This window comes from Chinchilla lanigera, unplaced genomic scaffold, assembly GCF_000276665.1.
Source record: "Chinchilla lanigera isolate Chin_1 unplaced genomic scaffold, ChiLan1.0 scaffold00018, whole genome shotgun sequence".
Lineage (NCBI taxonomy): Eukaryota > Metazoa > Chordata > Mammalia > Rodentia > Chinchillidae > Chinchilla > Chinchilla lanigera.
In genome coordinates, this window is record NW_004955419.1 from 19,440,672 (window position 1) to 19,461,701 (window position 21,030).

Here is a 21,030-nt window from a genome sequence, read left to right on the forward strand (position 1 = left end):
AGCAGACTTTTGTGTTAATAAAATGCCAAGGTTTTCAATGTCCACAACTTATTTCTCAAAAACCTTCACACCATGCCCTCCAATTATTCAGAAGTTCCTCAGCTGCTCCTGACTGCAAACAAGCTAACAAATCCAAAGGTCAACAGAATCGGGCAAGGAATATCACACATACGATGTACCATGATGAGAGGCACGATGACACACATGTGTAATTGTAGTAACTCCAGAGTCTGAGACAGAAGGAAGGCAAGTCCAAGGCCAGCCTGGGGAACTTACTGACACTGTCTCAAAAGGAAATTTAAAAAAGGTCTGGAGATATAGCTTATGGCTAGGGTACTTGTCTAGCATGTTCAAGGCCGTGGGGTCAATCCTCAATACCAAAAATAAGTCACAACTGTGACAACAGATCACGAGTGAATGGGAGACTAGTGAATTAGAAGAGTTCATGACCTCAATCTTTTCCCCAGCTGCTTAGAAAATCTGGGATCAAATCTGTCCAGGTAAACCAGAAATTAAAACTTTTATATGAACTCACCGAGTCTTGTGAAGTTGGCAATTAACTACAAAAATTTATGTAGTCACTAAGTAAAATTAGTTCTGAGCTCCCAGATCACAGTGCAGCTGTATTAGCTTATGAAAGTTAAAACATTACAACCAACACACAACTGGGGTATAAGGCACCACTGCAACTAGACAGTCAATCTTAGAATTTATTTAGCCATATTTTCAAACTAAAATCACAGCAGAAGCTTGTAGAAAGGGTCATTATTTTAACACAGAATGTTAACGTTCTAAGAAAAATGAAAGCACATGTAAATTACCTAGTATATAGTATACTCTTCCTTTAAAATATGTTTCTTTGAGATTTTCATCTTAAATAGAAGGAAAAGAAAAACTGGTTTCTCACCATTAAAAGATACTCCACTGCTCTGTCAGGGTTGTTGAAACTGGCTCTCAGGGCTGCAATTACTTGCTCTCGCTCATAGCCCATAGACATGATCTCAGTTACCATATTCTCGTAAGACTGACCTGTCACTAGACGTGTGGGAAGAGAGAGGATAGGAACTTTTAATAAACATTCTCCATACATTTCTTAACCGCATGTAAGTCTATAATGTTTCATATGCTACTGTTATAAAGACAACTAACACTCTAAATTACAACATGCATGTATAAGACAGAATGGTACCCCCAAAATGCCCACGCCCTGGTGCCTAAAGCCTATAAATATATTAGATTATATGGCAAAGGGGAAGTGAAGTTTTATTATATGCAAGTGAGGTTGTTAATCAGTTGACTTTCAGATAGGAAACTCATCCTGGGACTTTCCAAGTAGGCCCAACGTCATCACAAGAGTCCTTAACAACAGGAGAGGGAGGCAGATAAGTGTGTCAGGACAGAGGACAAAAGCAGAGAAGCTATGCTGCTGCCTTTGAGGGACAAAGGGGCCAAGAGTCATGGTATGCAGGAACCCTCAAGAAGCTGAGAGGGTCAAGAAAATGGGTTCTCCCCCAGTCCAGAAAGCACAGTCCTACTAAGCCTTGTACTAGCCAGCAAGCCCTACATCAGACTTCTACCTACAATACCTTAACACAGCGAGGCTGTTGTTTTACACCACTAGTTTGTGCTAACTTGTACCTTTTTTTGGTTTTGTTTTTTTGAGAGGGTCTACCTATGTAGCCCAGGCCGGCTTCAAACTTGCAGCAATCCTTCTGCCTCAGGCTCCTGAGTAGTGGGGTTACAGGTGTGAGTCACTATGCCTGGCTTTTTGTGGTCACTTCCTGTAGTAACAACAGAAATGAGTATGTTTCACAGGCACAACTGAAGCCAGGTTTGGTGATTCACACCAATAATCTCAGCATTCAGGAGGTGGATGGAGGTGAGAGGACCACTTGAGTCCAGGAGTTTGAGACTAGCCTGGGAAACACAGTCAGAATCCATCTCAGAATACAAAAACATCCCCAAGAAAAGGGAAAAGGAAAAAAAGGAAAGGCTGTCTCCATCCTTCGTGTCCATCTGTCTTCTCTTTTTCCTTCACACCCACAGCTCTCCACACATGCTGTGCCTACTTTCTCACTCCACTCAGTAGAGCTGCCCTCAAATGTTCTTCCTGCTGTCTATCTTCTCCCTTCAGTAAACAGCATCTCTACTACCCAGGTGCTTAACCAGAAACCTTGGGGATTTCAATTCCTTTTCCCATCCTTCCACTTCCAATCTACAGTGTATCTGTGGGTCCCACCTCTAAATTATATCCCAGGCCCCTGTGTCCACTGCCATCTCTCCAGACCAGCCCACGTCCATCTCTCGAGTTAGGATTACCACTCTGCCCCCACCCCAACTCCTTCTTTAGCCAGCTGCACAAGTGAGTTTCAAGAGGGAAAACCTCACCTCTTCTGAAGCTCCCAATGCACTTCCCCATCACACTCTGGGCTCCTCTACAAATCACACCTTTCCCTGCTCAGGGCCCCCACTCATGCCAGTTGTGTCCAGATGGCCAGGTTCCTCTAAAAATTAGTGTCAGAAATGTACTACCTCACCTTGCTAGGTAGCCCCATTTTTAAGAAGGTCTCAGGTTTTCTCAATATCATAATTTGCAATTTATTTTAAGTTTCACTGCTTTTCCTTCCCCTCATTTGAACCCAGGTTCACCTGTAGGGGACCATACCACTTTGTGTCAGTTTCACTATCCAATAAATGTTTTTCTTCCTACAGAATTTTAAAAAACAGAGACATTTAAAACCTGAAATACCTAAACATCTCTCAACGGTTCAAGTGTTAAGACACTTGGTGCCACTGTGGTGATATGAGAGTTGGTAGGACTTTAAGAAGCCAGCCCTGCCTGGTCTTCCCATGAATCATGGATTATCTAGTTTTGTCTGTCTATAAAGTGTGTGCATTTGTCTCTGACACTTTTTAGCTTGATTATATGTTCATGGGATTTATTTGCTTTGTTTTTTTTGGTTTTTCTCCAGTACCGGAAATCGAACTCACGACCTTGCGCTTGCCAGGCAGGCGCTGTGCCGCTGAGCTAAATCCCCAGCCCATGGGATTTATACTTGTCATTGTAGGCAGCTATATCTTTTTCTTCAGCTGTGTGTAGTGGCTATTCTTGGATATTTGCTCTCCAACATCGATTTTTGAATCAACTGTCCAAGATTCTTTAAAAAGCAAAGAGAATAAATAGAATTACTGGAAAACAAAAAGAAGTGAGATCTATTGTGAGATGGCTGGGTCACTATGGGTGGTGCCTAACAAGGGACTAAGGTAATTCTTGTGGGACCTTATTCTTGTGAGTTACTTATCCAAAGGACTTGTCTCACTATACAGTCTCTCCTTCTCACACACACTTCTGTCACTGTGACACCATCCTTCAAGAGGCCTTAACAGAGCACAGCCAAGAGGATACTACCACCATGCCCTTGGAGCTCCAAGATTATACGAAATAAGCCTCTGTAAAAAGTATACAGCCTTGGATATTTCATTATAATAACAGAAAAAAAGCTAATACATGACCTTTCTTTTCTCACTCCCATAAATCACTTTGTAATTTTAAAAAAAATTTTCTTAAGTATCCACTGATTTAGTTCAAGTACAAAGCTACTCAATCACCTAGTTCCCAGAAAAAAGCAGCAGGCATCAATACAAGCAGAACTAAGGGCTGTGGAAGACAAGAACTGTACTATTTTAACATCACACATCTGATTACTTTTCATAATAACCATTTGAGAAAGGCTTATTTTCACTCCTTTTAAATTTGAGGGTGAAGTTAGAGATTAATAATCTAAACAGGATATCACTGACTAATAAATCCTGATACAGAGAAAATACAGGCTGTCAGAGACAAAGCACACCCAAATCTCCACAGTGTGCCTCCTAAAATTATGTTTCCTAATTAATCAAATTACAAAAACATGAAAAGAATGTCTGTAAGCAGTCCAACACTTTTTAAATCTTAAAAGTACAAGGACAAATGACTTCTAGAAAAACTTGGGAGAACAGACAAGAGACAGCTAATGATAAAGCTGAAGCAGTAGGGAAGAACCTTTTAAGAATGAGTTCTGGACTCAACTGAAGTAACAATGAACCCATCAGATTTGCCTTTTACAAAGTCCATTCTGGCAGGAAGAGACCAGAAGGAAGAGGATAACGCAAAAGTGAGGTAAGGATCTGAACTGAGGTAACTGAATGGCAGTGAAAACAAATATTGCAGAGACTTTAGGAAAGAGAATCAATCAGACTTACTGGGCCAAGAGAGGCAGAGGGCCAAGGATAATACTAATGTCTAGGCAAGGGAGGATGATCGTGCAAAAAGCGAGCACGGAAAGAAAGAACAATCAGATGGGGAACAGAAAGTTGAGACAATCTGAAATCTAAGATGTTTGTGGAAATTGCAGGCTTTCTGGTTGGCACTTTAAACAACTACGTCTGGGAACTTTGACTTAGCTGTTTAAAGTGCCAATTAGAAAGGCTGTGACTTCCCAATCCATAGGGTAAATGGCTGGTGCTAGGCCATTCCCAAAGTTTAAACTGTGAACTACGGCCTAGAGTAGAACCATTGCCATGAAGTAAAACAGAATTAACTAGAAAGCCTAAGGAAGAATGGTCTGAGATATGGGATCAGGAAGAGAGCTATTACAAGTTGAGGAAAGCTGAAAGAGGCACAGAATCAACATGGAAATAAAGTCAACAAAAGATTAAAGCGGGGCACAGTGGCGCACACCTGTTATCCCAGCACAAGCGAGGCTGAGGCAGGAGGACCATTGTGAGTTCAAGGCCAGCCTGGGCTACAAAGTGAGCTCAAGGTCACCCTGAACTGCATAGCGAGACCCTGTCTCAAAAGGACAAAAAAACAAAACAAAACAAAAAACCAAAAGATTAAAGAGCCGGTTGTGGAAGCCCAATCCTGTAATCCCAGCACTATGGAGGCTGAAGCATGATTGCTGACAGCCTCAACTGCATACTGAAACCCTCTGTCAAAAAGATGCCCCCACCCCCAAAAAAGATTAAAGGACAAAGGAATCTTTGTACCACAAAGTTCAGAAGCAGTACTCTAAAAGAAAGATGTAAAAGAAAGGCATCAGTACCACAGGCTTAGGTGTAGCAGCAGCAGTGTCAGCCAGAGACTTCAGCAGCGTTAAGGTAAGTGCTGGCTGGCTCCAGCTATGAGGCTACAGAACAGTTGACCATTCTCTGGGTAACTCTCTTCCCCAGCCCTTCCAATACCTTTGTAACTAATATTCTAAGGGTAAGCCTTTTTGTGTGTCAAGTAAGGCGACTTCTGTCTTCCTGACTGGATGCTGATACAGTTACTTGGTAGCAGAGCAACCTCAGTTAATTCCTGCAAGATGAAAATCTGCATTTGATGTTCTTAGGCCACCTTAGATTGTGTAAGTTATTTTAACACTATAAAACATACTCCAGCCACAGATGTAGCTCAGTGGCAATGCTCCTGCCTGGCAAGCAAGAGGCCCCCAAGTTCGAATCCCAGTGCCAGCAACTAAAAACATACTCCATAAAAATCAGGGCACCAGGAAACTCAAGTCCAATTAGGTCAGAGGACTGACCTACCCCCAGATGCTTTGACAGTGCTACTGGTATACAAAACCCTGCAGCTAGAGGAGCCCATACTCCACTAAAGCTGCTGAGCCCAGCCTTCTATCTGCTGAACCAAGAACAGGAACAGTGCAGCCAGCCAATAAATCAAAGTCTGTAGGAAGGGTACCAGAGTCAGCAAGGAAAGAGCTAATTTTGACAGGGGTGAAAGAAGAGGGTAAGGCTTTACTTGGCTAGTAAATTAAAAGCTGGGATAAGAAGTCATTTTTGCTATAAACCAATTCAAGTAACAAAATGTAGATGGGAACATGTAGGGTCGTCAAATTGGGAACCTAGGGGTGAATGAGCACGAAGTGCAAGGAAGATGGACAGAAGTTGTGTACTCTTTCAAAGACATTTCATAATAAACCTACATACAGATTAAACCTAGTCAAGATCACACTCACATATAAACTGGTTGACCGTTAGTTACCTAAATCATTGTACAGCTCAATTATAAGTAATATATTAACAAATTACAGTGATCTAAAAGCATGAAATGTAAACTTCTTTCCTACTTCTAGTAGGTTATACAAAAGATAAAGTACATACGTACCAAGTGCACTTGTTGCATCTTCAAAAAGGTTTGACCGAGAAGAATCTCCTGATGTACTGGAAAAATTTTATAGAAAAACCACATTTCAAAAAGTACATAAAATTTAATTTGCATTAGTTTTGTAACTATCCAACTCTCAAAGACTTTTGCCTTTAAATAAAAAGTCTGGCTACTGTATTTAGCATTACACATAACATTCATAGCTTGGAATAAATTTTCAGTCTAAACATCGCTTTTATTCTGAGAATCCATCATTTTAAATGTAATGTCCACTCAGTTTATTTAAGAGATATGAAAAAGACAATGCACAATGAAAATAATAGATAAACCAAGTCACAGAAGAAATGTCAAAATAAATGTATCACTAAACAGCACACACAGAAGCCAAATTTGGCTAGAAGTCTTTATTACATAGCAAAGTTTTATAGGTAAGTTTGAACAATTAAATTGAAAGAAGGGATTCAAGTCAGGGAACACAGCACACGCAAAAAAGGCAGATGTGGGAAAAATCCAAGATCTAACCCACACGAAAACAATTTAAAAAGACTTGGGGCCAGGACTATAGCTCAGTGGCACAGCACCTGCCTGGCAAGTGCAAGGTCCTAAGTTTGGTTCCCAGTAAAAAAAAAAAAACAACAAAAAACCCCCACTAAATTAGGGAATCACAGATAAGTTTAGAATAACAAATAGATACTGGGGATATAGCTCAGTGGCACAAGCGCCTGCCTGGCAAGTGCAAGGTCTTGAGTTCAATTCTCAGTACCCAAACAAACAAACAAACAAAAAGCTGGGTGTGACGGGCGCGCTGTAATCCCAGCACTCGGGAGGCTGAGGCAGGAGGATCGTTGGGAGTTCGAGACCAGCCTGGGCTGCAAAGTGAGCTAAAGGCCAGCCTGAACTGCATAGCAAGACTTTGTCTCAAAAAGACAAAGACAACAAAAAACAGATAATATTTTGAGATACCTTAAAGAGATAGCCAAAGAGAAATAAACTGAAGTTTATACAAAAGTGGCAAAGGTAGGAGTTAGAAGTTTACATCAGCATGCATGCACAAATGTCTCCCATGCATATACCCTCATTCCAATTTTTTTTGGGTTGTTAATGCTTTTTGAGACAGGGTCTTACTGGGTAGCCCAGTCTGGCCTCAAACATGATGATCCTCCTGCCTCAGCCTCCCAAGTGCTGGGATTACAGGTGTGCGCCACCATACCTGGCACATTTCAATTTTTATTTTTATTTTTTTTCGGTACTAGGAATCAAACTCACAACTTCGTGCTTGCCAGGCAGGCGCTGTGCCGCTGAGCTAAATCCCCAGCCCCTCAATTTTTAAAATAGTAACAAAAAAACTCATTACAGGGGGAGTTGGATAGTACGAGATGGTAGTGACGGATGAGCATGAACAAAACATATACAAGAAAACCCTGTGTTTTGTAAATTTAGTTATGTAATACTAAGGGAAGGATCCACGTTATACTTCAGTTTTAAGAAGGCATTCCGTAGCACAGCAAGAGCTAGAGAATCCACATTTGAACTCAAACTTCCTACGTCTCATTTTTCCCATCAGTTCCGCAAGGTCCACAACAGTACATACTCCCAAGTATTTCAGGTAGGATTTACTGCCAGTAAGATGCTCAGGAAAGTACCTGGCATCTTAATATCCAAATTATTATTATGCTTAAAATAATCCTTTGGCATATTTTAAGTTTCTTCACTAACTAGACATTAAAAATATAAAAAAAAGACTAGTGTCTTCTTTTTGTAGGGGGTTGTTTTAATTAAAAAACTATTTTTATTAGTGCAGTTATATAAGACATCTTAACTCTTTTTACTTTCTCTCTCCCTCCCCATTTCTGTGGAGCTTTTAAAACTTAACTATTATTCCATGTCACCACAACCCCATCTACCTCATTTCTTTCAAGAAATGCACAGCCCACCATTTAGTGGAACACATCCAAGTGTTATTAAGCAATGTGCAGTCTGGTTTACAAGTTTCAGTCTTGTTTTTCCGTTGTTCTTCACTAGTCCATGGCTTCATCTTCTATATTACATCTTTATCCATCTAGAAGTTATTTTTATGCAGGTACAATACAAAGGATCCACCTCTCCCCCTTCAGACAGTGAGGCATTTATCCCAAGAGCATTTTCTCAACTGTCTGAAATGACATCTTTACCTAAGAGTTGCTTTTAGGTTCTATTTCTAGACTACTGTCTATTCCCCTCAGCAATCTTTCCTATGTGAGCCACTCCAAACTGTTTTAATCATTACCACCTACAATACATTTACTTTATTACCTAGTACTACTAGCCTTCAGAACGATTTGCATCATTCTCAAACGCTGCTTTAAAAATACCTTTCTAAGAGTTTTAGATGGAAAGTACACTTTCACCATCATGCTTCAACCTTCATTCAGCCTTACCACTTCTCTCCTCCCGAACCAGAGAAAATATACTCATCAGTTAACGTGAGCCAGACCTTTGTAAATTTTCCTACACATTAACAGGCATATCCACGGAAAACATACAATGCTGTTTCACAACTTTTTTTTTGGCCTATGGTTGCTGCCTATATTGTTTTATAACCTGCTTTTATACTCAAAAAAGCCTTGAAGTCACATTCATTTGGTATGTCTGTATATTATATCCTCTGTAGTGTCAGTTATCAAGTGTTAGGTTTATCTTAGGTTTACCCCACATGTGCTCATAGGTGGGACTTTTGCAAGGTGACTAAATCGCGGGGGCATGACATCCATCGATGGAGCAGTCCACCGACAGACTCAGAGCTGTGATGTTGGGAGACGAAGCTGGTCAGAGGAGGTGGCTCACTGGGGTTGGCCTGGAAAGGTCCATCTCCCTCTACGCCCTCTTGAGCTGGCTCATTGCTTCCTCCAGTGTGGTGTGAGCCGTTTTTCCTCTGCCCTGCCACCTTTCCTTAGAGTTGGCCGACTAGGGACCGGAACCTCTGGAAACTACAAGCCAAAATCTCTCCTCCTTTCAGTGTTAGATGCTGGGTACTGTGTCTCGGGGATGAGAAAAAGTAACTAAGACAAAAACTTCTCCAATGTCAGCAAACCTAAGCTCATTAAAATACAGATTTTTGTGATGTACCCCAGACAGTTCTGATTTAGGTCTGGGGTGGAGCCCAACAATTCATTTCACACAAACTCCTAGAACTGTTAAAGCTGCCTATGCACTGCCACACTGAGTAGTACTGTTTGTTCTCTAGCTGTGAACAAACCACAGGTGAAATCGTTCCCTTACTCATGGATATGAGGTTGATCTGAATGTCTTCGAATACAAACAATACAGTCCTCATATATTATAGTTCCTCTAAGGTAGATTATCAAGAAGTAGAATCTGCTCTGTAATAGGTGACTTTTAAAGAGCAAAACTGACCTAACAGTATCACTAAAAATAAAATATCAGGCCAGTGGTGATGGACAAACTTGTCAAGAGCTTGTCTGGACTTTTAGCAGGGGAGCATAGCTACTTGAATACCCTTGACCAAGGAAACCCCTCTCTATTGGGGATGGCTGACCTCTCTGACCAAGCATGGAGCTTCGGGAGGGACGCACGTGGAGTGGTGAGAGAAGCAGGAGACACGTGCCTGGCCAGCCAGATCAGCTGGATCAACCCTGGCAATCAATGGGGGCATGAAAGATGTCACAACCAGATCACCCTCACATACAGCAAACTTCTTGATACTTCATATACTTGTATCAGGGTACCTCATGATAATTATGCACTGTTTGTTTTTTGCAAGATGCTAAACATTTAACAGCACACACAAGGAACTGAGGTACATTTAAACAGTTTTTAGTCTGAGCTTTTCTCACCTTTCCTGTATTAACCTTCCCTAAGATGTGTAATTTTGAGAAGTAAGCATAAGCAGCTGGTATACAAAGGTCAACAAAGTAGGGTACTCTAGTGTATGCTTCCAGGATTATTGACCAGTAGCAACTCACTTATGCAACCATCTGCTGATATGAAAAGGTAATTTTGACTCTACCATAGGTAAATTATGCTCTCAGGAACAAAACAGTGGAAATAATAAATTTAAATTGTTATCAACATACAAGGTATACTGATCAATTACAAAACTCTCACACTGCGAGTTTAAGAAGCTTAAAGCAATTCAGAAAATAAGACATACTCTACTGACTCAAGATATTTCATTAAGTTTACTTATTGATTAATTGATTGATCTTTCCAGGCTGGCCTTGAGCTCACTTTGTAGACCAGGCTGGTCTTGAACTCGCAATGATCCTCTTGCCTCAGCCTCCTGAGTGCTGGGATTACAGGCGTGCACCACCACACCTGGCTAAAGTTAAATTTGTAAACTTCCTTCCATAAAGATTTGATCCACAGCCCTGTGACGTAACAGCATAACCTGACTATGGATGATCTCCTAGTACATAAGAAAGCTGAATGCATTTCTAGCTGTACACGGAGACGGCTCAAGTTAGGCAATGGCATCAAAGAATGCCAAAAGCAAAGTGTTTTAGACAAGCACAGAGGAAACACACTCCCTGAGTCTGTGCTGTCTTTCCAGCAATGAACCAGGTGACTCAGCCTGCTCCAAACACAGATTACTAGATCAACACACAAGTCACACTTACGGAAAAAAGTTTTCAAGTATGCACCACACCTAGTAGGACAACAAAATTTTGTTCTGGCCTTGAACTGTCCACTGTCCCAACTGGTACGTAAAGCATTCTTTGTTCGGGACAACCATGTTATAAATGCTACCTGCCTGTTAAGTCACCTTGGTCTCAGATACAAGAGCAACTGTGAAGGTATCACAGTGTTTGTGTTCTAGTAATCTTCATCATATTTAACAGCCCCAGAGTGCAAGGATAGTGATACTTGCAACTTTCATATATCAAATGGAAGCTGTGAAGTACCTCTTTTAATTCGTAAGGTGAAAGCGCTTGTTTTAATACAGTGGGGAAAAAAAAAAATCTGATGCACAGGCTGCCAAAGCCCACAGTACTATGAGACAGGCTAAGTGTGATTACATTCCCCCTTAATTTTTATTACAGTATAGTGTCATAATTATAGTCACAGTCATTAATCTCTTATCACACCTAATTTATAAATTAAATGCAATCACAGGCATATGTATGTGTAGGAAACAACACAGTATGTAGGGTTCAGTACCCTGTGTGGTTTCAGGCACCCACTGGACATCTTATACTCCCCCATGAATAAAGGTGCACAACTATATATTCTTTCTAATCATTGCTGTATGTATCAGGATACCTTCGAGGTCAGTAAATACTTTCAGTCACTCAGGTTTTCCACTGCGTTTGACTGATTCCAAGTTTATTTAGTACTGCCACTGAGGTCCTGAGTTGAAACTAAATCACAAAACAAACAACTGGAGTGCGAGTGAAAGCAGATCACAAATATAATGCATGCTCCTAGGGAAAGTATGGCTTTCCAGCCAAGATAACCCTGATGGAAGCACTAGCCGTAGTCATTTTATTATCATTTACAGATGACCCCCCCACACCGAAAAAAAAAAATCACTGCTATAAACTGCTTGGTAATCTAATTGTAAACTTCCCACAAGAAATTATTTCTTTCTTCAAATATCTCTACATTTTCTTTCTATAGAACTCCAGAGACAGGTGGGTGTGGTGATGCATGCCTGTAATCCCAGCACCTGGGAGGCTGAAACAGGAGAAATGCCATGAATTCAAGACCAGCCTGGACTACATAGTGAGTTCAAGGTAAGCATGAACTACAAAGGGAGACCCTGTCTCAAATATAGAACAAAACAAAAAAAGACCTCCAGAGACACAGCTTAGCTTCTATGTAGGTCACCAAAGTAGAGATATGAGTCAAAAATTCCAACAACCCACAGGTTCAATAAAAGGTGTTAGGTAAAGTATCAACAACTGTTGATTCTTAGCAGTTAGTGTGCATCACATGTTACCTTACATACTATGTAACACACTATTTAATCCTGATAATGACTGTGAGATAGGTCCTGGTTTCCATGCACTATTTACAAATGAGGGGCAGGCATGGTGGCACACGCCTGTAATTCCAGCACTTGGATTGTTGCAAGTTTAAGACCAGTCTGGGCTACGAGACCAGCCTGGGCTACAAAGTGAGCTCAAGGCCAGTTTGAACTCCACAGCGAGACCCTGTCTCAAAAAAAGACCAAAAAAAAAAATAAATAAATAAATAAAATAAATGAGGAAAAAATTCAAAGGTGTCAATTACTTCTCTATGGTTATAAGGACTAACGAATGTCAGAACCAACCACAATGCTATTCAGCAAGTGGACACACTTACTGATGTGGAAGGTGCTTATGATATACACAATAACCAGAAGTATAAGGCAAATATAGAAAATGATAGGGTAGCAATGTTAGAATTCTTGCTCTTTCTTTTTTATTTTTTGTCTTTTTGAGAGAGGATCTTGCTGTGCAGTTCAGGTTGGCCTTGAGCTCACTTTGTAGCCCAGGCTGGTCTCAAATGTACAAAGATCCTCCTGCCTCAGCCTTCCAAGTTGCTGGGATTACAAGTGTGCACCACCATGCCTGGCTTCTTGCTGTTTCTGATCATTTGTATTTTCTAACATTTCTACTCAAAATGAATGATCCTCCCTTCCTCACTTAAAAAGAAAATCAAGAATGGGAAATGTGGATTATGGATGGGGATGTGTATATTACCTAAACTATCAAAATAGACATAAGAATGCAGTTTAGTCAGAGTTCAAAGTATAGAAAAACTTAAGTAGATAGAAGTCAGTTTTATGAAAACAATATTCAAAATAAATACATGCAATATCTTCCTGAGTTAAAATCATCCTACCAGTGATACATGCCAGCCCATGTTTATAGCAGCATAATTTATGATAGCTTGATCTTAGAAAGAGCCCATATGTCCACCAACAGATAAATGGACAAAGAAAATGTATTTATATACAATGGAGTACTATTCTGTCATAAAATGGGATAAACTTGAGGCATTTTTAGGTAAATGGATGCACCTTGAGACCATAATCTGAAGTGAAATAAGTCAGATATGTAAGTTTAAATACTACATTCTTTCTCTTGCGTGGGAAACACAAAGTGTAAATAAGGGGCAAAATGGAAGATATTAGGAAGTAGGAAGAACTTTTCAAGTGGGAAGGAGAACAAGAGATTGGGGGGAAGGAAAAAAAAATAGGAATAATCATACCAGACTCACAGACTCTGCAAGATAAACTACGCAGAGCTCCTGGCACAGAGATACCACTCTCCAGATGGTACTAGTTAGTACCTGCGGTCTGCAGCCCCTTGTCCTTCATGCAGGCAGCCAGCAGGCCCTGGGTCCTTTTATGTTATTTTATTTTTTTGTTTTTTGAGACAGGGTCTGGCTATGCAGTCCAGGCTGGCCTTGAGCTCACTTTGTAACCCAGGCTGGTCTCGAACTCACAACAATCCTCCTGCATCAGCCTCCTGGATGCTGGGATTACAGTTGTGTGCGGGGGAAAAAGTACTTAAAGAAAAAAACCCATGGAGATGGAGCTATTGCAAATGGGGAGAAGGGGCTGAAAAAAAAAAAAAGAATTAAGGTACATATGCAGAATCCCCATGATGGATGTGAGCACTGTGGACTGTAAACATGTACTAACTTCAAAAAAATACACGCACATGTTCTTGTTGTGCGCCTATTCAGAGATAAGTTCCCCCAAACCCAGTTCTTACTTGTCAGCTGATGTGGGGCTGCTAGCTGCCGGCGTCTCTACTGGCTTCTCTGCAGGCTTCTCTTGCTGAGCTGCACTAGCAGGCACAGGTTCAGAAGATGCTGCCGTCACTGTTGGAGCGATGGACGCAGGTGTGGAAGTGGGAGCCAAAGCAGGGGCAGGGGCTGGTGCCTGAGCCACAGCTGTTGCTGTGGAGGAACTAACAGTGGTGGTGCTGGCAGGACTTGACTGCTGCGTTGTAGCTGGTGCTGCTGTGGTCACTGCTTTGGGCTATGTGTATTAAAAAGCAAAGTAATTATAATAAAATATACTATATGATACCCAATTAGACTACTGTTACAGGATGCTAAAACACAACGGGAGTACAAACTTGGAACTTGAACATAATTTTGTAAAATGACATAATAAACGACCAAGATTAGCAAACTGAACCACTCTGTGATCTTTTAAGTTTTTAAGAGAATTTCTGTTACCTTAATTACTGACCACACAACTGACTCGAGCCGACAATTTCAGTCTACATATCAATATGAAAAAGAACACAACGAAGGCACTATTTTATGTACTCTGATCATAACTTATTTACTGCCATTTAAAAGCACTGCCACAATAATTTTCTTGAAAGTATAACTTTCTCAAAATAGAAGTATGACTATTAATGAATGTCAAACATTCTGCATTTTAGGAAGAAAATCCAAATACTAACCATAACAAGTAAGTATAAGTATAAAAAGGCTACTAATATTTTGAGATCTATATGTAAACAGACAAAAAAGATTCACACAGAGAAAATAAAATCATACTTTGAGGCCTACCAATGCTGACTACCTCTTGGTGGTACATGCCTGTAATCTTAGCACTTGGTGAGGCTGACAGGAGGAGGATCACCTTGAGCTCATGGCCAGCCTGAACTACATGGCAATGCCCTTTCTCTAAACAACAACCACCACAACCCACCCCCAAATTTGCTGTTTAGTTCATAACTTTCCTATGGACAAAACTTAACTCTTTTGATGTAATTAAACATACAGCGTAATTTGCCACAAGCATAAATCAACGAACTGTAAAAGCAGGAAGGGATGCCTTGTGTCTTGCTTGATGTAAGCTTACAATACACTGGAGAAAAAGAGGTTAGTGCAAGGATGAAGGAAGAAGCCAGGTGTGGTGGCACAGGCCCGAAATCCCAGCACTGTCAGGAGGCTGAGGTCACTACCAAGGCAAGATCCTGTCTCAAACAAACAAGCAAATGGATGGAGAAGGAAGTTTTTAAAAACTACTAGCATCTACTATTTCTTTTTCCTGTTCTAGGAGTCCTGTGTTCAGTTTTGTAACTTTAACTGCTAATATAATAAAGATTTCTAATTTCTAAAATTCCAGTGAGATGAAATCCCTAGGTAATGAAATTGTGGATAAATTAGAGCTTCCTAAATATGAAGATTTTGATTTTTACAAAGCACAATATTGTAATAATCAATCTGAATGAAAATAATTTTAACTGTATTATATCCACTTAACATTTTCCCTAATTACTTGTGGTCAACAGATTACAGAGAAAAAAATACTGTAATAGACATGTCTTCCAGCACTCTCTACGAAGACTTATTTAAACCTTCTCCTAAACAGTACTAAGCCTCTCTGCTTTTTGAAATTTTTCTTCTTGCTTTTGATCTAAACGACTTTCTCCTTTATTCTTAATAAGGTCTTCTCATTGCTTCCACAGTACTGAACTATAGGAACCTTCTTTCCCTTCTAATAACTGGCCTATTTTATTAACTTCAAAATAAAAAGTGCGAATATTACCAGAATCCTATGTAATGTAAGTATTCCTCAAAGACTTGTACCTATTTTGAGATCCTTTCTGCTTACTTCTTACATTCTCAATTGTCAAGGTTACTGTCTCACAAAAGGATTATGTCAGCAGTAACAAAACATATCCAAATATGATTATCCCATCTACCCTTATGCAATATGTATGAAACTAGTGAGAAGAAAATATTATTCAGCTTTAACAGGAATAAAACTATGATATATGCTACAGCACAGATAAACCTTGAAGACATTATGCTAAGTGAAATAAGCCAGCCACAGAAGGACAACTACTGTAAAAGTTCACTTATATTATGAACCTAGAGTGAAAGACAGAGTAGAAGGGCAGTTGCTCAGGGATAAGAGAAGAGGAAGAGGAGTGAGTGTTTAGTGGAGGTAAAGTTCAACTTGGGAAAACGCAAGCTGTGCAGCTAAAGATGGGGACACTTACACAGCCGTGCACTGCTAGACTGTACGCTTGATGCTTAAATACTGCAAAATCATTTTGGGCCTTTATTTGATTAAAAAAATTTCAAATTCAACATATATAAACTGTGTAGTTGCTTTCTGTTTCTCAGTTTAAGGTAATTAAAATTATTTTCAATTACTGTCAATTATTTTGTGACTCTGAAAAAAAAATTGCCACATTTATTCCACTTTTGGTCTTAGATAAACTGTTTTCAATTATGGATGCAACTAACACATGGTAACTTCCCTCTAACCAACTCATAGAGCTTAATGGATAAGGTTTTAATAGTAATTAAGAGGGTGGAAATGTAATCTGACCAGGGAGTTTAAAGGTGAGATTTCTGGAAAGTGATTAGGCGACATTATCAGCATAGAACCCCGACTGAATTCTGATTATAAGGCAAGCAGAGACCACATATGGATAGAATATAGAAATACACATGTTCGCTCCCTAAGATGTGATGCAGCTAAGAGGGACCCTTATCAGAGTCTGAATCACACTTTGGATTTCCAGCTTCCAAAACTGAGCTAATGAACCACCACTTCTTACAAAGTAGATACCTCAGGTGTTTCACTGTCATGTAAAGCTACTGATAACACTGCTCCCTCCCATTATGTGACAATTCAATCATAAAAATTAAGGTCATGAGTAGCACAACCTCTGTATTTGTCTTAACTCTCCCCTGCATGATTATGCATTCTTACTAAACAAGTATTTAAAAAGTAAGTAAATAAATTAACAGTCTCTCAAAGAATCCATGGTCAGCCAGGCATGGCGGCGCACGCCTGTAATCCCAGCACTCGGGAGGCTGAGGCAGGAGGATCATTGAGAGTTCAAGACCAGCCTGGGCTACAAAGTGAGTTCAAGGAGGGGGCTGGGGATTTAGCTCAGCGGCAAAGCGCCTGCCTGCCAAGCGCAAGGTCGTAAGTTTGGTTCCCGGTACCGGAGAAAAACCAAAAAAAAAAAAAAAAAAAAAAGTGAGTTCAAGGAGGAACTGCATGGCAAGACTTTGTCTCAAAAAGACAAAAAGAAAGAAAGAAAGAAAGAAAGAAAAGAAAAGAAAAGAAGAATCCATGGTCATTCTCTCAGAGAAAAATTTCACTTTTATAAATAATCCCAAACTGGGCACAGTGGCGCATACCTATAATCACACTACATGAGAGGCCATGGCAGGAAGACTGCCCTGAGTTTGAGGCCACCCTGGGTTATGTACGCAAGCTCAAGGCCAGCCTGTACTACATAGTGAGACTCTGTCTCAAACACACACAAACATACAACCCCCCAAAACAAACAAAAAAATCCCCCCAAAACAAACAATAAAAACCCCAAAGAACTTCAGACCAGTAAATCACAAAAAACATTCCTGTTCAAATGTCTTCAAAAAATCATTCCATCATCTCTTTCCTTTTCTTAGTTTCTAAAAATCCCATTTCTTTGCAAAGAAATACCACTGAAATAATGTGTTTACATTTTACCCTTTTTGCCTGGAAGAGTTTCTCAGGTTTAATACATATCAAACTCCTTCAAAGCACCCTTATTAAAGGGTACAGAACAAAAGAGGTTTGTTCAGCTGCTAAGCACAATTTTTTTTTTAAATGCTGGGGATCAAACCCAGGGCTTCATATGTGTTAGACAAGTGCTATACCAGAGGGCTATATCTTGGTTGTGCTAATCATATTTTTAAAACTTACACAGTATGTAACTATCCTAGCAAAACAAATTTTCACATGATTTCTAAGTATTTCAACTGTTTTAGTTTAGACAGAAACTATAAATGTATACAATTATCACTGAGGTACACAATGCTACAGACACATAAACTGTACCCATTATGTGGAATTTGGATCATTATTTTTTAAGACTCATATGCATAAAGACACACAGAACAAGGCTGAAACTTACTTTTGTCACCATAACCACCACAAAGTTTTTCTCATCAATTTTATATTCTTTGAGAGCAGTGTCATCATTGAGGATTTTACCTAATATAGTCAGAGGAAAAAAATGTTATTTAAGGCACTGTAATCTTTGTCTTACACATAAAGGAAATCAAAACAGCTTTCTATTAACCACCAATGCTAACTCATTAATTATTTTCCCAAGTAAAACATTAATCAGTCAGCCAAAATAAAGACAAACATAAACGAGAACACATCAGTTAAGAAGGCATAAAGCTTAACTGAAAGGTGCCAAATATATCTCCTGTATATACAATATCAAGCGAAATTTTTTTTTTTTTTGAGACAGGCTCTCACTGTGTAGTTCAGGCCAGCCTTGAGCTCACAGTAATCCTCTTCCCTCAGCCTCCTGAGTAGGGGAATTACAGGTGTGAGAGACCACAGCTGAATCTAGTATCAAGCAATCTTTAAAAATATATTAATTATATAAAAGATTTGCTGGGCAAGGCAATATGAAACAGATCCAAAAGTGGAGCTCTTAAAGACAAAGAAAATCCAATACTGTGACTGCCCAGATAGTCCTTGGGAAATAATCTACATTCTTTCCTCATAGGAGGAAGGGGATTGCAACAAACTTCCTAATTTCCTGAAATACCAGCTACTGGACTAATCAGCAATATTCCAATGCTATGAATGAAAGTGAGATACTACAAAAACATTTCTAAACATGAGATGGTATACAGGAAAAGGAAGATAGTATAGAACTCAGTAAAGCACAGGCAGGGGAACCTAAAACTGTAGTCAGCTGACGGCCAGACAGTATAGTAGTCAGGACCCCATGGAGGGTTCTTTTTCCTGGAACACAGTTTTCCTTTTTTTTTACCCCCAAGACTAGGGATGGAACCCAGAGCCTCAAACATGCTAGGCAAGGGGTCTACCATTGAGCTATATCCCCAGCCTTTAGTTTTCCATTTTTAAAAAGTTATTTGCACCACAAGTTATAAGCATTAACCAGAAAGTCCTGAGTCTCTACCTCTATTCTGTGTAAGAATTAAAAGAACAGGCTGCAGGTACCATAAATTGTATTTTTATGTCTGCTTCATTAGGATTCTGAATCCTGACCTATAAAAATAGTAGCTAATATCTCTATAAACTGCCTCATTTAGAGAAGTAAAGTACTACAAAACCTCTGATCTAGGAAAGGGCAGGAAGTTTCAGGCAATTAAAGACTTGCCTCCTTGGTATCTACAAAATGGATAGAGCTCAGCACTTCTTTTAAAGAACACAGAGAACTTTATAAAATTTGGATATCAAGTTGATTTCTGAACAAGCCTTTCCTGGTTACCAGTGAGGATGATAAAAGTTTGCAATTTTCTGTTCCCATCATTAGTTCCTTTCTAATGGATCCTCTATGCCTTACTGATTTCTAAGAACTCTTTACCTTATAATCCTTTCCCCGACTCTTATCACTTATTTATAGCGCCTCTCAGTATTAAAGACTTTCTGTATACTTTAGTTACTTTTAGTGGTTTATTCAAAAATAGATATTTGGCACTTGGGAGGATGAAGCAGGAGGACTGCTGCATTTCGAGGCCAGCCTGGGCTACATAGTGAGTTCAAGGCCAGCCTGAACTACATAGTGAGACCCTGTCTCAAAGAAAAAAAAAAAAAAAGGAAAAAAAGTATTAAATTTGATTTTGAGTACATTAATAAAATCACTGCACAGTCCCAATTCATTAGATTAATAAAATCAAGACAGTTTCATTAAAAACACAAAAGGCAGTTATACGATGATTACAAAAGAAAATAAAATAGCATTCGATGGAAAAATGTATGGTGCAAATGTGAATAAAGAGAAGATTGAATATTAATGTCATATTTAAATGACCACTCTTTTCACTGCTTTTATCTACACAATGTGTATAACAGAATCAATTTGAATATACTGTAATTTGTAACATAACATTTCTAAAACTCAAAAATGTTACTATAAGCAAGACATGGCAAATTTAATTCATACCTGCATAAATTAATTTTTGACCTGCTACTGGGAAGGCATCTTTCCCTTTTTCAGATTCAATCTTCTCTTTCAGTGCTTTCACCTATAGGAAAAATAAAGGTTGTTTTTTTTTTTTCAAAATGACAACCCAAACTCTGAATAAATAATGGGAGGTAAAATTTTAATACAATTATTAACGTTTCTGAAAACCCAAAGATCATTTCAATTTATTCCAAAAAGACTCACCATAAACCTATATTGATAAGAATAAACTTTAATACCATCTGTCACACATACAAAGATTCTAAACACTACTAAGTTGATCTGATAATTTAAAATGAAGTTTTCAAAATGAAAAGATCTCATTTCCTATGAAGTGACTTATTTCTCAAAAGCTAAGAAAATAAAGCTTTCCAACCTAGGGATCTAAGAAACAGTCTGATCTACAGTAGTAAGAGTACTTCAGGGTTAAGGTCTAAACATGAATGTTAAAGGCAAATGATTGACAGGTGTTTCCAAAGCTTAGCCAAGGCTGAGACCCACTGATCTGACTATGTGAGTTATTTTTAAAAAGTATCTCATCTCCCAGCATCAGTCTCACCTGAATAAGGGACTGACTTTTAGGGAATTTTCAATCCTTAACATTATGTGACACGTAGGTTCACTCCAAAGATTTAGAAAATGAGTCTAGCTGGGCATGGTGGCTCACGCCTGTAATCCCAGCACTTAGGCTGAGGCAGGAGGATTGTTGCAAGTTCAAGACCAGCCTGAACTGCACAGCAAGACTCTGTCTCAAAAAGACCAAAAAAAAAAAAAAGGTCTAGTTCAGTTCTTAAACTGACAAGAAAGGGTGTCTTAGGAGTGAAAAAAGGCAAGCAGCTACATTAACTTACATTAATGGAGCCACATGAACTTAAAGGCACAAGAATCAAGGGGGAAATTCCATTGCCTTCAATTCTCCAGAATACTGAAAATTGTCTAAATTGACTATCCTCCAAGCTTTATGTG

The 21,030-nt window shown here is 39.3% G+C and overlaps 1 protein-coding gene across 1 annotated transcript in view; it reads right to left on the minus strand.

Annotated features, from left to right (window-relative positions):
• Rad23b (RAD23 homolog B, nucleotide excision repair protein) overlaps positions 1–21,030 on the minus strand; it is a gene marked incomplete in the record, with an annotated part of 44,767 nt that overhangs the window by 12,257 nt on the left and 11,480 nt on the right. Inside the window, 5 exon segments of the mRNA XM_005382764.2 lie at positions 908–1,035; positions 6,149–6,204; positions 13,852–14,120; positions 18,028–18,107; positions 20,044–20,125. Of these exon segments, the coding sequence (XP_005382821.2) occupies positions 908–1,035; positions 6,149–6,204; positions 13,852–14,120; positions 18,028–18,107; positions 20,044–20,125 (615 nt within the window).